At 43.4% G+C, this 15,622-nt stretch overlaps 1 protein-coding gene across 3 annotated transcripts in view; it reads right to left on the bottom strand.

The window, feature by feature from the left end:
• The window catches only part of LOC138675854 (uncharacterized), a 204,780-nt gene that overhangs the window by 37,263 nt on the left and 151,895 nt on the right, over positions 1 to 15,622 (bottom strand). For all 3 annotated transcript variants that reach the window (XM_069764440.1, XM_069764449.1, XM_069764459.1), the window contains one exon: positions 9,143 to 9,530. In XM_069764440.1, coding sequence (XP_069620541.1) covers positions 9,145 to 9,530 — 386 coding nt within the window. In that variant the 3' untranslated portion in view covers positions 9,143 to 9,144. The remainder of the gene's footprint in view (positions 1 to 9,142; positions 9,531 to 15,622) is intronic.

The raw sequence follows: 15,622 nt of genomic DNA, 5'->3' as shown, positions 1-15,622 counted from the left end.
ATATATATATATTACATATACAGACACATAAGGTGCTTATATATATATATATATATATATATACTGTATATATATATATATACACATACATAAACTACAGACACATGACTTGCCCATATACACACTGTACACATTGCGCATACACATATATACTCACTCCTTTCTGCAGGCAGCTGGATTTCTTCATGTGACATTACTTTCTAAGAGCAGGGGATTTCAATTCCATTGCTAGTGGTTGCACACACAGGCCTGAGCCCTCCTCTCACCCTCAGCCCTGCATCCTCCAGCACTGATCCTCTCACCCTCATCCCTGCATCCTCCAGCACTGATCATCTCACCCTCAGCCCTGCATCCTCCAGCACTGATCATCTCACCCTCAGCCCTGCATTCTCCAGCACTGATCCTCTCACCCTCAGCCCTGCATCCTCCAGCACTGATCCTCTCACCCTCAGCCCTGCATCCTCCAGCACTGATCCTCTCACCCTCAGCCCTGCATCCTCCAGCACGGATCATCTCACCCTCAGCCCTGCATTCTCCAGCACTGATCCTCTCACCCTCAGCCCTGCATCCTCCAGCACTGATCATCTCACCCTCAGCCCTGCATCCTCCAGCACTGATCATCTCACCCTCAGCCCTGCATTCTCCAGCACTGATCCTCTCACCCTCAGCCCTGCATCCTCCAGCACTGATCCTCTCACCCTCAGCCCTGCATCCTCCAGCACTGATCCTCTCACCCTCAGCCCTGCATCCTCCAGCACTGATCATCTCACCCTCAGCCCTGCATTCTCCAGCACTGATCCTCTCACCCTCAGCCCTGCATCCTCCAGCACTGATCCTCTCACCCTCAGCCCTGCATCCTCCAGCACTGATCATCTCACCCTCAGCCCTGCATTCTCCAGCACTGATCCTCTCACCCTCAGCCCTGCATTCTCCAGCACTGATCCTCTCACCCTCAGCCCTGCATCCTCCAGCACTGATCCTATCACCCTCAGCCCTGCATCCTCCAGCACTGATCATCTCACCCTCAGCCCTGCATTCTCCAGCACTGATCCTCTCACCCTCAGCCCTGCATTCTCCAGCACTGATCATCTCACCCTCAGCCCTGCATCCTCCAGCACTGATCATCTCACCCTCAGCCCTGCATTCTCCAGCACTGATCCTCTCACCCTCAGCCCTGCATCCTCCAGCACTGATCCTCTCACCCTCAGCCCTGCATTTTCCAGCACTGATCCTCTCACCCTCAGCCCTGCATCCTCCAGCACTGATCCTCTCACCCTCAGCCCTGCATCCTCCAGCACTGATCCTCTCACCCTCAGCCCTGCATCCTCCAGCACTGATCCTCTCACCCTCAGCCCTGCATCCTCCAGCACTGATCATCTCACCCTCAGCCCTGCATTCTCCAGCACTGATCCTCTCACCCTCAGCCCTGCATCCTCCAGCACTGATCCTCTCACCCTCAGCCCTGCATCCTCCAGCACTGATCATCTCACCCTCAGCCCTGCATCCTCTAGCACTAATCCTCTCACCCTCAGCCCTGCATTCTCCAGCACTGATACAGCAGAGGAGGGAAGGCAGCAGCTTCTATTGGAGGAGCTCAGTGCTGTAATCTTCCATAGTCTTTTTCTCCTCACAGCACTGGCCCCGTCCACCTCCTCCCATTGGTTTCTCTAGCTCCCTTGCTTGATTTCATTGGCTGGGTGCTACAGACAGCAGCTGTGCCTGGTGCAGCCTCTAGGAGAGGTATGTAAATTATCCCCAGCCATGAGCAGGAGCTGGGAGATAGCCCAGGGATTAATGCCTCCCTGCCCCCAGCCCAGCTTACCTCCACTCTTCCTCCTGACTGCTGACTCCAGTCCCTGCTGATGTTTGCATGAAAAGAGCAGTTGAGGCCACGCCTCCTTCTCCTGCTCCTGAGCGGCTCCTATCGCCACATCAAAGGGGCTACTGCAGAGGGAGCGGCCCACGGCAGGTGGCGGTCCCTCTGGCAAATGCCAGAACTGACCGATGGCCAGTGCGACCCTGCTGGACACTGTCTGGCCTCTGTTCAGTGGTGTCCTTTTCAGAAGTGCACAAAATTGTGGCTGACGGCACTGTTAAACAATCCTAAAAAAACAGACACTGCCAGATCACGGGTTAGATGGCATCCACAGTGCTTCCGTCTGCCTCATTATAGGGAATCTTCAGCCATAGGTTTGTCTGAATCACACATTTCTGAGATTTACACGAAACCTCGGTGCAAGCGCTCAGCGCAGGATAAATGTGCAACGAGCCTTACTGCGATCTTTAGTAGGCAGAATGAAAAAAATCAACAGCAGGTGAATAATTGTTTTTATTTATTTTTTACGCCGTTCCTTGTGTAAGTGATTAGACAACTTTATTATTATCATTGGTGCGATTACAGTGATACCATATTTATATTGGGTTTTTATGTTTGGCTGCTGTCACACACTGAGAGATGCTTTTTATTGCAAAAAATAGTTTTTGCATTACCATATTTTGAGAGAGATAATATTTTTGATTTTGAGTTGACATTTCTATTGGTACCATTTTCGGGCATTTTTGATCACTTTCTATTCCGATTTTTGGGAGGCAGAATTAATAAAAAACAGCAATTCAGGAATTTCCTTTTTTTTGGGGGGGTGGGGGGGCGGATTTATGCCACTCTGCATGTGGTAAAATTGATGAGGCAGTTTTATTCTTTGGGTCAGAACAATTACAGCGATACCTCATTTATATTGTTTCTTTATGTTTTGGCACTTTTACACAATAAAAACTATTTTATAGAAAAAAATTATTTTTGCATTCCTTTATCCTGAGAAGAACTAGAACTTTTTATTTTTCCGCTGAAGGAGCTGTAAGGCGGCTTGTTTTTTGTGGGACAAGATGATGTTTTCAGCGGTACCATGTTATTTATATCCATTTTTTTAGCGTTTTTTATTTGAGTTTTTGTTCGACGGTATAATGATAAAGCATTGTTTTTTGTCTTGTTTTTTATTTATTTTTTATGGTGTTCACTAAAGGGGTTATCTAGTGGGACAGTTTTATAGGTCGGGTCGTTGCGGACATTGTGATACCAAATATGTGTACCTTTATTGCTTTTTTTTTTTATACAAATATTTTGATTTTTCATTATTATTTTTCATATTTTTACTAAATATTTTTACAATTTTTTTTTTAAACTTTTCTACTTTTGTCCCAAAATGGGACTATCATCTTTTGCAGACTGATCACTTGTACAGCATGGGGATGTCATATGGTATGATGAAACCAAAGCAGATCTGTTTGGTAGGAGCAAAACTCATCGTGTTTGGAAGAGACAGAATGCTGAGTTGCATCCAAAGAACACCATACCTACTGTGGAGCATGGGGGTGGCAACATCATGCTTTTGGGCTGTTTCTCTGCAAAGGTACCAGGATCACTGATCCGTGTACATGAAACAATTAATGGGGCCATGTATCATGAGATTTTGAGCGCAAACCTCCTTCCATCAGCATGGGCATTGATGGGATGTCATATTGTATGATGAAACCAAAGTAGATCTGTTTGGTAGGAGCAAAACTCATCGTGTTTGGAAGAGACAAAATGCTGAGTTGCATCCAAAGAACACCATACCTACTGTGGAGCATGGGGGTGGCAACATCATGCTTTGGGGCTGTTTCTCTGCAAAGGTACCAGTATCACTGATACTGTGTACATGAAAGAATTAATGGGGCCATGTATCATGAGATTTTGAGCGCAAACCTCCTTCCATCAGCATGGGCATTGAAGATGAAACATGGATGGGTCTTTCAGCATGATAATGATCCCAAGCACACCACCAGGGCAACAATGGAGTAATGGAGTGGCTTTGTAAGAAGCATATGAAGGTCCTGGAGTGGCGTAGCCAGTCTCCAGATCTCAACCACATGAAAACCTTTGGAGGGAGTTGAAAGTCCGTGTTACCCAGCGACAGGCCCAAAACATCACTGCTCTAGAGAAGATCTGCATGGAGGAATGGGACAACATACCACAAACAGTGTGCGCCAATCTTGTGAAGACTTACAGAAAACGTTTGACCTCTGTCATTTCCAGCAAAGAATTTATAACAAAATATTGAGATGAACTTTTTTTAATGACCAAATACTTATTTTCCACCATAATTTGCAAATTAAATCTTGCCAAATCAGAAAAGGTGATTTTCTGGATTTGATTTCTCAATTTTTACTGGCATAGTTGTGGTCTATCTATGATGTCAATTACAGGCTTCTCTCATCTTTTTAAGTGGGAGAACTTGCACAATTGGTGGCTGACAATTCTTTTTTTCCCCACTGTGAAAGAATTGTTATCCCAAATAGTATATTTTCAAATGAACGATTTTGTTATCTGATACAATCACGCCCTGCGGTTTTGGATCAATTCGAAGAACTAGTAGAGAAGGAATTGATTATTTTGAAAAAAAATATTGAAAAAACAAGAAATACCACCTATAATAATTTAACTCCCGAAGAAAGAAAAGCTCTGTCTGAAATAAAAAATAATCAAGACCTTCTCATTCGACAAGCTGTTAAAGGAGGCACTATTGTTCTGCTTAATGCTGGGTTATATAAAAAAATCTTTATTGGAAGATTTGGAAAGCACGAACATTTATGTTGAATTAAAAAATAATCCCACCCAGGAGTTCAACAAAATATTGTATAACCTCATACAGGAAGGAATCTGCACAGGGGCTATCAATACGAAGCTAGCAGATTATTTTTATGTTGAACATCCAGTGGTTCCAATTTATCATTCCCTCTCCAAGATTCATAAAGACACATTTCCCCCTCCTTGGACACCGATTGTGGCAGGGATAGGAGCACAGGGGGAAAGAATTGGCTCCTGGGTAGACCATCACCTTCAACCACTAGCCTTTGATACACCTACTTTCATTAAAGATACTAAATCTGTGGTGGAGGTTTTTGAGACATTCAAATGGAATCAGGATTATAGCTGGTTAACTCTTGATGTGGTGGGACTTTACCCCTGCATTCCCCATGATATAAGCACTAACCAGTTTGTCACATCACTTGGATAAATTTAGGCCTTATGATACTGCGACAAAGATTTTTTGCAATCTGCCACAGATTTCTTTTTCTAGAAACAGTAAAGTTTTATAGCCCTGAATAAAGTATGCAACTCTTCTGAACTCTGATTCCCTTGGAGGAGCATGGAATTGTCGGCATCTTGAAAACAAATTTCTTGTTAAAATATAATTATTTCAATTTTGATAATCGATTCTTCCTACAAAAAAGTGGTGGGAGCATGGGAGCTAAATTTTCACCTATGTTAGCAAATTTAGTCTGTTTAATTTGTTTTAACTTAGCATCTGCTTAATGATGATAATCCCTTTAGAAAAAACATCATATGGTTCAGCAGATTTATAGATGACTTGATATTTGTATGGAAACGGACTAAACTGCAGGTTGTGGATTTTGTTAACTACATAAATAGAAATAGTTTTAATTTTAAATTCACTTTTTTTTGATAAGGGACAATATTATTTTTTTTAGATCTGAAATTGACAGCAAATAACAACTAAGGGTACAAATTGCCCCTTATAGAAAACCCACAGCCAGCAATAACATACTAGCGGCAAGTTCCTGCCACTCTCCACATACTAAACGCAATTGCAGCTGATTTTCCCACCGTGAAGAGTTCATCTGAGTTCATGCCGGCAGGGAGCGCAGCTTCACTGATGGCACGACAAGTCACTGAAGCTCTGCTCCCAGCATTTCATTCATTCTCCAGTAGTTTAAAGCCAGGACAGTCGCATTAGCAGTTGTAAACTGTATATACATCAGATATGGATTACGGCGTGGGACTGACTGTATAATGTTGGTATATTATTTTTAATTTTTTACAGGAGATCAAGGGCTTTGCTTGGAATGGCAATAACAATAACATGGGCAAATATTATTAAGTGTTTTATTTCATTAAAATACTTTATTCTGCATGTGTGTGTGTGTGTTTATTTATCCCTTTACATACTATAGGATTAGTAATGGATAGGTATCTTATTGACACCTCTCCATTACTAAGCCGGCTTAATGTCACCTTACAATACAAAGGTGACATTAACCCCTTATTACCCCATATGCCACCGCTACAGGGCAGTGGGAAGAGAGAGGCTAAGTGCCGTAATTGGCGCATCTTACAGATGCGCCATTTCTGGGGTGGCTGAGTGCTGGTGTTTGTAGCCGGGGGGGGGGGGGGGGGGCAATATCCATGGTCCCTTCCTAGACTATGATTCTCAGCCCGCAACTGTCTGCATAACCTTTTCTGGCTATTAATTATAGGGGGACCCCACATCATTTTTTGGGGGGTCCCCCTATTTTAATAGCCAGTAAAGGCTATATATACAGCTGCGGGCAGAGATTCATAGCCTGGGAAGATCCATGGGTATTAACCCCTTCCCAGGCTACAAACATTGGTCCCCCAGTCACTGACTTTCCCTCTCTGGCACAGAAAATTGCGAATGAGTCCACACCAATTTTTTTCCCTGAAAACATTCTTTTATTAACCCTTTGACCCCCGAAGCTTTTTTCGGCTTTGCGTTTTCATTTTTCGCTCCCCTCCTTCCAAGAGCCATAACTTTTTTTTTAATTTTTCTGGCCATGTGAGGGCTTATTTTGCAGGACCAGTTGTACTTTTGAACAGCACTATTGGTTTTACCGTGGCGTGTACTAGAAAAATGGGAAAAAAAATTCCAAGTGCAGTGAAATTGCAAAAAAAGTGCAATCCCACACTTTGGCTTTTTTTTTTGTGGCTTTTTTGCTAGGTTTACTAAATGCTAAAACTGACTTGCCATTGTGATTCTCCCGCTGGTTGGCGCTCATAGCAAGTGAGTAATCTACTACATACAGGGGATCTGATCATCGCCGGTATGTAGCAGAGCCGATCGAGCTGTGGCAGCTTCTAGTCTCCCATGGAGACTATTGAAGCATGCCAAAAGTAAAAAAAAAATGTTTACAAAAATATACAAAAATAAAAAAACATAAGTTCAAATCATCCCCCTTTTGCCCCATTCAAAATAAAATAAGAAAAAAAAATTCAAATATACACAAATTTGGTATCGCCACATTCAGAATCGTCCGATCTATCAAGTAAATTAAGATTAACCTGACTGCTAAACGACGTAGCGATAAAAAAGTAAAAACGCCAGAATTAAATTTTTTTTGGTTGCTGCGACATTGCATTAAAATGCAATAACGGGCGATCAAAAGAACCTAGACATGTTTGATGTCTATGAACTCGTAATGACCTGGAGAATCATAATGGCAGGTCAGTTTTAGCATTTAATGGACCTGGTAAAAAAGCCAAACAAGTGTGAGATTGCATTTTTTTTTAAATTTCACCGCACTTGGAATTTTTTTCCCCGTTTTCTAGTACACAGCATGGTAAAACCAATGGTGTCATTCAAAAGTACAACACAAGATAAAGGGTCTGGGAAGAAGGGGAGCAAAAAATGAAATACCAAAAATACCTCTGGTCGTTAAGGGGTTAAATTACAATAATATCGATATAACAGGTGTTCCATGCTGGAAAAAGTCTGTATCTCTTAGAGCCCTGAACTCCACTCTATGTCCATTCATCCTATAGTCTTTAGTAAGTGGCCATCTCCTCACAGAAGGGAACCCATATCATTTTTTGTTGATGTTACCTGTTGTAGTGCAGACGCTGCACTATATACTCCCATAAGCCTGCGATTGCTCTCGCTTTTATTAGTGACAGCAGGCGTAGCCTGATGGGAGTAGTAGTCCCATCAGCCGACGCCTGTGACTGGAGGTAAACTTTTTAACTCCGGTCACAGCTGCATGCTCACCATGGACACACTGATGCACAACACTGATGGCACCATTTTATTCACATATGTGCTTAAGTGCGTGTTGGTGAATTAGGCCTAAGGCCACGTTCACACGTTATTTGGTGAGTATTTTACATCAGTATTTGAAAGACAAAATCAGGAGTGGAACAATCAGAGAAAAAATGATGCCTGATCAGAAATGTGAAAACAGGCTTCTACGGGATGGAGATAACCCCTGTTTCTATTCAAATTGTATAATCCTATCCTTTAGATAAATGCTTTAGATGTGTTTATCATGTTTCATTTTCTTAGCCATTTCTAGGTTTTGTGTTGCTTTAGGTGAAGTTAGCACTTTAGTGACCACCAATACGTCTTTTTACTGACCTGAGATATAAGAGAATAGCATGCCCCCGATGGGTGACAAGCCATATCGGTTATACACTATAGCTGACAACTTTTGCTGCATCAGTCACGATCCATGTTGGTACCGACTATAGCCGTTTAACTCCTTTAATGCTGCCGTCAATAATGACTTCAGCACCTAGATGGTTAACAGAGTGTGAGAGCACCCTCTTTAACCCCATCGGCACCCTGAGATCTTGATCATGTGGTGCTGATGTTTGCCATGGCAATTCATTGCCACATAAAGGCCTTAGAGTCTGCCGGCTATAGTCACCTATTCATAAGTTATCAGCATTTACATGGTAAAAATAAATTTCTTCACTCCTGTCCTGCCACTTTGCATTATTTCCTGAAAAGCACTTGAAGGGTTAATAAACTACCGGAAAGCAATTTTGAATATGCTGAGGGCTGCTGTTTTTAAAATGGTATCAATTTTGTGGGTTTCCAATATATAGGACCCCCAAAGTCAATTCAAAACTGAATTGGTCCCAAATAAATAGGTTTTGAAAATTTCCTTGAAAAAAATTGTTAAACCTTCTAAAATGATAACAAAATAAAACAACATTTCACAAATGGTGCTGAAGTAAAGCAGACAAGGGGGAAATGTTATGTGTTAATATTTTTGTGTGGTATGACTGTGGATTAAAGGCATAATCAAAGTTTGAAAATTGCTATTTTTTGAAATTTTGTAAAATGTCTGATATTTTTTATAAATAAACATAAACCATAGCTACTTAATTTTACCATTATCATAAAGTACAATGTGTCACGAAAAAAACAATCTAAAAATAAATGGGATATGTTGAAGCATTCCAGAGTTATTACCACAAAGTAACACTGGTCAGATTTAAAAAATTTGGCTCAGTCACTAAGGGGTTAGATATCTCAGAAGTCAAAATAATGAAGGATATATTTACCACTATTTTCTGGTTTTGATCTTTGGCGAATTCTTCCTTGCTGATGATCGTGTTTGATAACGATATTCTCTTTTTGGATTCTCCAGAGCACATTTTCTCTTTTTTTCTATTATGTTCACTTCTTCTAAAAAAGTAATGTATGTGGTTTTGATCTTTGCTGAATTCTTCCTTGCTGAAGATCGTGTTTGATATCGATATTCTCTTTCTGGATTCTCCAGAGCACATTTTCCCTCTTTTTCTATTATGTACACTTCCTCTAAAAAAGTAGTGTATGTGGTTTTGATCTTTGCTGAATTCTTCCTTGTTCTAGATCGTGTTTGATAACGATATTCTCTTTCTGGATTGATAACAGCTGATCTTGTCTCATTTTCTGGTATGACCATTCTCTCTAAAAAAAAAAGAAGTCCATGTTGAATTATCAGTGGAATCATAGTCTCATGCAGTTAAAGGAGGTTTTCTGCTTTAAGAAAACTCATGTCCCCAGGTGCAGTCTGCAGCCAATCAATGAGCCCAGTGTCTGTCAGCAGATTGTGCCATCTACAAGGGAAAGGTCACTGAGCTCAGTAATTGGCTGTAGCACTGTCAAAATGGCGTCAGCGCTTCAAAAAATAGCAGAGGCTCAGTGGTGGACATGGGGAAAGTGAATGAAGCACAGTTTGTTTGTTTTTGTTTTTTTAAACAAATTGCCCTTCTGACATGGCAAGATCATTGTAAAAACTTGCTTTACTCCATTACAATATGCGCCTATTTTTACTACTTTGTTAAAACGCAAAAATGTTCAATAAAAACACAAATTAAGAAAGGAAGCTAAAGAAACAAAACAAAACAACAAATTGCACCAGGGGTTCTCTGGAACCATAAAATCCCTTTATATTTTCATATACTGTGCATTACAGTTAGATGTTAGTGAAACAATAATGGCATTTAGTACTTTTAGTTTCAATGTTTATAATGTAATATAATCAAAGAGAACCTGTCAAAAAATGTTATTTATCTGCAGCCAAAATGCTGATCTACTGAGAGATACTGTTTTTCAAGGCATTGCCGGGCCTCTCGCTATATTACTGTACATGGCTGAATTGTTATAGTGTGCGAAGCTCACAGTCATGATTCCCGTGTATGCCCCATAGGACTGAATGGTCATGTATATGTAACACCCCAGGAAGCCGGTTGTTACAGTGGTGTTGCCTTCCTCACGGGGAGGGTGATGCCATGCCTGGGAGCGACAAGGATTCCTTTAGCAGGTAACATGTACATACAACACTGTTCTGGCTCCAGGCCAGAAGGGGGAGCTCTTATCCAGTTTGTATATTCTATTCTATATATTCTGGCTACAGGAGGAGTTAGGTAGTCAGTTGAGAGGAGAGCTGGAGCCGTGCAGACACGTTGTTCTGCAGCTCTTGACAGAGCAGTCTGTGAGAGACTGTGAGGGGAGCAGAGGCAAAGGAGAGGAAAGATTGTTATGACCTGGTGGTTAAGAGGCCACACTGATATGACCTGGTGGCTAAAACGCAACATGGAGCGAGCTCTGAGAAGGTGGTATCTCTACTGACCGCAGTCCCTAATCCTAACAACAACACTAGAAATAGCCGTGGGATGTTCCTGACTCTCCCTAGACACCTCTTCACAGCCTAAGAAATAACTACCCCTAAAGAAGGAAATAGAAAGCTATCTTGCCTCAGAGAAAACCCCCAAAAGGAAACATAGCCCCCCACAAATATTGACTGTGAATGGAGAGGGAAATGACGTACATAGAAATGAAATCAGAATTCAGCAAGGAGGCCAATACTAAACTAGATAGACAGAGAGAAAAGGATACTGTGCGGTCAGTATAAAAAACTACAAAATCCATGCAGAGTTTACAAAAATGAACTGCACACCGACTCACGGTGTGGAGGGGCAAATCTGCTTTCCCAGAGCTTCCAGCTAGCCTGAATAAGACAGTGACAAGCTGGACAAAAAGAGACATATTTGCAAAGCAATAGAGTCCAAACAAATGGACAAACAAAAACTAGCAAAAACTTATCTTTTGCAGACAAGGACTGGCCATATGAAAATTCCAAGGAGAGAACCAAATCCAACCAAGAACATTGACAGCAGGCATGGACTAAAGCCCAGAGCAGGTTTAAATAACAAACCCAGGCAAGGCGATTAGTGAAGGCAGCTGCTACAGCTACCTAAAGGAGCAGCAGTTCCACTCGAAACCACCAGAGGGAGCCCAAGGGCAGAACTCTCAAAAATACCATTAGCAACCACAGGAGGGAGCTCCAGAACGGAATTCACAACAAAAGATACTGGGAGTGGAGCTGCGAGAGGGCTCACTCCAGGATCAGCGCAGAATACCGGAGGACGGAATTCCGAGGTTGTGGGGGTAACTGAATGCCCCATAGCAGAAACCAGCGGGCAGGAGATTCCAAGTTGCCTGTTCACAACTACACCCGAAGGCACAGCAGCATATAGAGGATGGAATTGCCGCAAATAGGGATGCCTGTAAAAAGGCTCGAGTTGCCTGCCATAAGGATATTGTCCTATTAATAGGACAGAGAGAGAGAAAGCGAGGACCTTGTGTGAAGCCTTAGGCAGCAAGGGACTACAACACAGCACAGTAAGGAAGGCTTCCAACCCCACCTGGCTGGGGAATTCAAAATTGCTTCCAGGCTGGCCAGACCTCACCATCACCTGTGATCCGTACCCTGGACTGTGGCTGCATATTACCAGTAAAAGATAAAGAGACTGCAACCTAGTGTCCTACAATTCTTTCAGCACTACACCGCCTGTCACTGGGGGCCCTGGGGACTAAGCCTCACCTGTGGGAAGCCATACCATCTCTGCTGCAATAACATCATCTCCAGAGAACCCCTTTAAGCATTGTCGGTCATCCCTGACCGAATACCACAGGTGGCATCACAAACACTCTTTTTTCACAACAACCCCTTAAAAGACCTTCCCTTTAACTTCGACACCCAAGGACACAGACTGGGTTACTGCCACTGTGACTACCCTTTAACGACCACAGGACCTGGCCCGAGGACAGTACCCCAGGGTCCTAGCGGGCGGTTCCAACTATAGATTGCGACTTAGTGCTTAAAGAGAACCTGTCACCCCCACCAGACGTTTGAACCTAAAAGAGCCACCTTGTGCAGCAGTAAGGCTGCATTCTGACAAGGTGGCTCTTAGTTACTGGTGCTGTAAATGCAGAAATAATCAGTTTTTTTAATTTGTCCGAAATACCTGTCTTCAAGTCCTGGAGGCAGGTCTTTCCCCCCTGCTACAGACGCCACACAGCCGTCACTCAAGTCTTCTTGGCGCCGGGCGTCGCCTCCTCAGTGCTGTTTTTTTTTAAATCTGCCTGCGCCTGTGCTCTTTTGTCTTGCCTGGGGCAGGCGCAGTGAGCGCTGCCCGTCTGTCCTCATATGCAGTCTTGCTGACTGCGTCTTTGCAGCCGCCCTACTTGTGAATCCCAGCCCCTCAGTGTCTTATGATTTATTCACAGCGCGAGGCTGGGATTCCTGGGCATGCGCACTGCGTGTCTAAGCCACTCACTCAGGTCGCAGTGCGCATGCCCAGGAATCCCAGCCCTGCAGTGTGAATAAATCATAAGACACTGAGGGGCTGGGATTCACAAGCAGGGCGGCTGCAAAGGCGCAGTCAGCGAGACTGCATATGAGGACAGACGGGCAGCGCTCACTGCGCCTGCCCCAGGCAAGACAAAAGAGTGCAGATTTCAAAACAAACAGTGCTGAGGAGGCTGCGCCTGGCGCCAAGTCTATAAAGACTGAAGCAGGGATATCAGAAACTAAACAACCAGAGAAAAGGTGTATCTGTTGTGGTTTGGCAGACAAACAAGCTGAATGCAAAGCACAGACGCTTGACAGAATCATTGATGGATAAATCTGGCCTATGAATCTCCAAATCTTATATTATTAATAATAATTATAATTATACACCTAGGGGCATTTCCAGTCATTCCACAAGAGTGGTTAAAGTGAAGATAGGTCCCTCAAATAGTTCTAAAATCTGGTGTATGCATCCTGCCTGGCTAGATTGTCTGGCAGTTCACTGTTGTGAATTCTGTTGTCAAGCTCCCTCCTGTGGTCATGAATGGTACTTCGGCTGGTTCTGTCCATGGGCTTCCTCTGGTAGTTGTGAGTGGGGCTGCGGCTTCTGAGTTTCCTTCCACAGGTTACGAGGTTAATTCGTTAGCTGGCTGCTCTATTTAACTCCACTTAGATCATTGCTCCATGCCACCTGTCAATGTTCTAGTATTGGTCTAGTTCGCTCCTGGATCGTTCTGGTGACCTGTCTTCTCCAGCAGAAGCTAAGTTCCTGCTTGTTTTTCTCTTGTTTGCTATTTTTCTGTCCAGCTTGCTATTTTGATTTTTGTCTTGCTTGCTGGAAGCTCTGGGATGCAGAGGGGCGCCTCCGCACCGTGAGTCGGTGCGGAGGGTCTTTTTGCACCCTCTGCGTGGTCTTTTGTAGGTTTTTGTGCTGATCGCAAAGTTTCCTTTCCTATCCTCGGTCTGTTCAGTAAGTCTGGCCTCTCTTTGCTAAATCTATTTAATCTCTGTGTTTGTCATTTTCATCTTAACTCAGTCATTATATGTGGGGGGCTGCCTTTTCCTTTGGGGAATTTCTCTGAGGCAAGGTAGGCTTTATTTTTCTATCTTTAGGGCTAGCTAGTTCTTAGGCTGTGTCGAGTTGCATAGGGAGCGTTAGGAGCAATCCACGGCTATTTCTAGTGTGTGTGATAGGATTAGGGATTGCGGTCAGCAGAGTTCCCATGTCCCAGAGCTGGTCCTGTATTATTGTAACTATCAGGTCTTCCCGTGTGCTCTTAACCACCAGGTCCATTATTGTCCTAACCACCAGGTCATAACAGTACAGGTGGCCCAAAGTATTAATGCATCTCAATAGAGGGATAAGAGAAGTTCTGAGACCATTTTTTTTTCTTTGCACTGTGTTTTGCCTTTCTTTTCCCCTAGACCTCTGGGTGGTTCAGGATACAGGTGTAGATATGGACATTCAAGGTCTGTCCTCTTGGATGGATAATCTCACTGCAAGGGTACAAAACATTCAAGATTTTGTGGTTCAGAATCCGATGTCAGAGCCTAGAATTCCAATTCCTGATTTGTTTTTTGGGGATAGATCTAAGTTTCTGAATTTCAAAAATAATTGTAAATTGTTTCTTGCTTTGAAACCTCGCTCCTCAGGTGACCCTGTTCAACAAGTGAAAATCATTATTTCTTTGTTACGTGGCGACCCTCAAGACTGGGCATTTTCCCTTGCGCCAGGAGATCCGGCATTGCGTGATGTTGATGCGTTTTTTCTGGCGCTTGGATTGCTTTATGATGAACCAAATTCAGTGGATCAGGCAGAGAAAATCTTGCTGGCTCTGTGTCAGGGTCAGGATGAGGTAGAGATATATTGTCAGAAGTTTAGGAAGTGGTCTGTACTCACTCAGTGGAATGAATGTGCCCTGGCAGCAATTTTCAGAAAGGGTCTCTCTGAAGCCCTTAAGGATGTCATGGTGGGATTTCCCATGCCTGCTGGTCTGAATGAGTCTATGTCTTTGGCCATTCAGATCGATCGACGCTTGCGTGAGCGTAAAGCTGTGCACCATTTGGCGGTATTATCTGAGCATAGACCTGAGCCTATGCAATGTGATAGGACTTTGACCAGAGCTGAACGGCAAGAACACAGACGTCGGAATGGGCTGTGTTTTTACTGTGGTGATTCCACTCATGCTATCTCCGATTGTCCTAAGCGCACTAAGCGGTTCGCTAGGTCTGCCACCATTGGTACGGTACAGTCGAAATTTCTTTTGTCCGTTACTCTGATTTGCTCTTTGTCATCCTATTCTGTTATGGCATTTGTGGATTCAGGCGCTGCCCTGAATTTGATGGACTTGGAGTTTGCTAGGCGCTGTGGTTTTTTCTTGGAGCCCTTGCAGTATCCTATTCCATTGAGAGGAATTGATGCTACGCCTTTGGCCAAGAATAAGCCTTAGTACTGGACCCAATTGACCATGTGCATGGCTCCTGCACATCAGGAGGATATTCGCTTTTTGGTGTTGCATAATCTGCATGATGTGGTCGTTTTGGGGTTGCCATGGCTACAGGTCCATAATCCAGTATTGGATTGGAAATCTATGTCTGTGTCCAGCTGGGGTTGTCAGGGGGTACATGGTGATGTTCCATTTTTGTCTATTTCGTCGTCCACTCCTTCTGAAGTCCCGGAGTTTTTGTCGGATTACCGGGATGTATTTGATGAGCCCAAATCCAGTGCCCTACCTCCTCATAGGGATTGCGATTGTGCTATTGATTTGGTTCCTGTTAGTAAGTTTCCTAAGGGCCGACTGTTTAATTTATCTGTGCCAGAACACGCCGCTATGCGGAGTTATATAAAGGAATCTTTGGAGAAAGGTCATATTCGCCCGTCATCATCACCGTTAGGAGCAGGGTTGTTTTTTGTGGCCAAGAA

The sequence above is a fragment of the Ranitomeya imitator genome, chromosome 1, assembly GCF_032444005.1.
Source record: "Ranitomeya imitator isolate aRanImi1 chromosome 1, aRanImi1.pri, whole genome shotgun sequence".
NCBI lineage: Eukaryota > Metazoa > Chordata > Amphibia > Anura > Dendrobatidae > Ranitomeya > Ranitomeya imitator.
The sequence above is the reverse complement of the archived record's forward strand: the minus strand, read 5'-3'. Positions and strand labels throughout refer to the sequence as shown.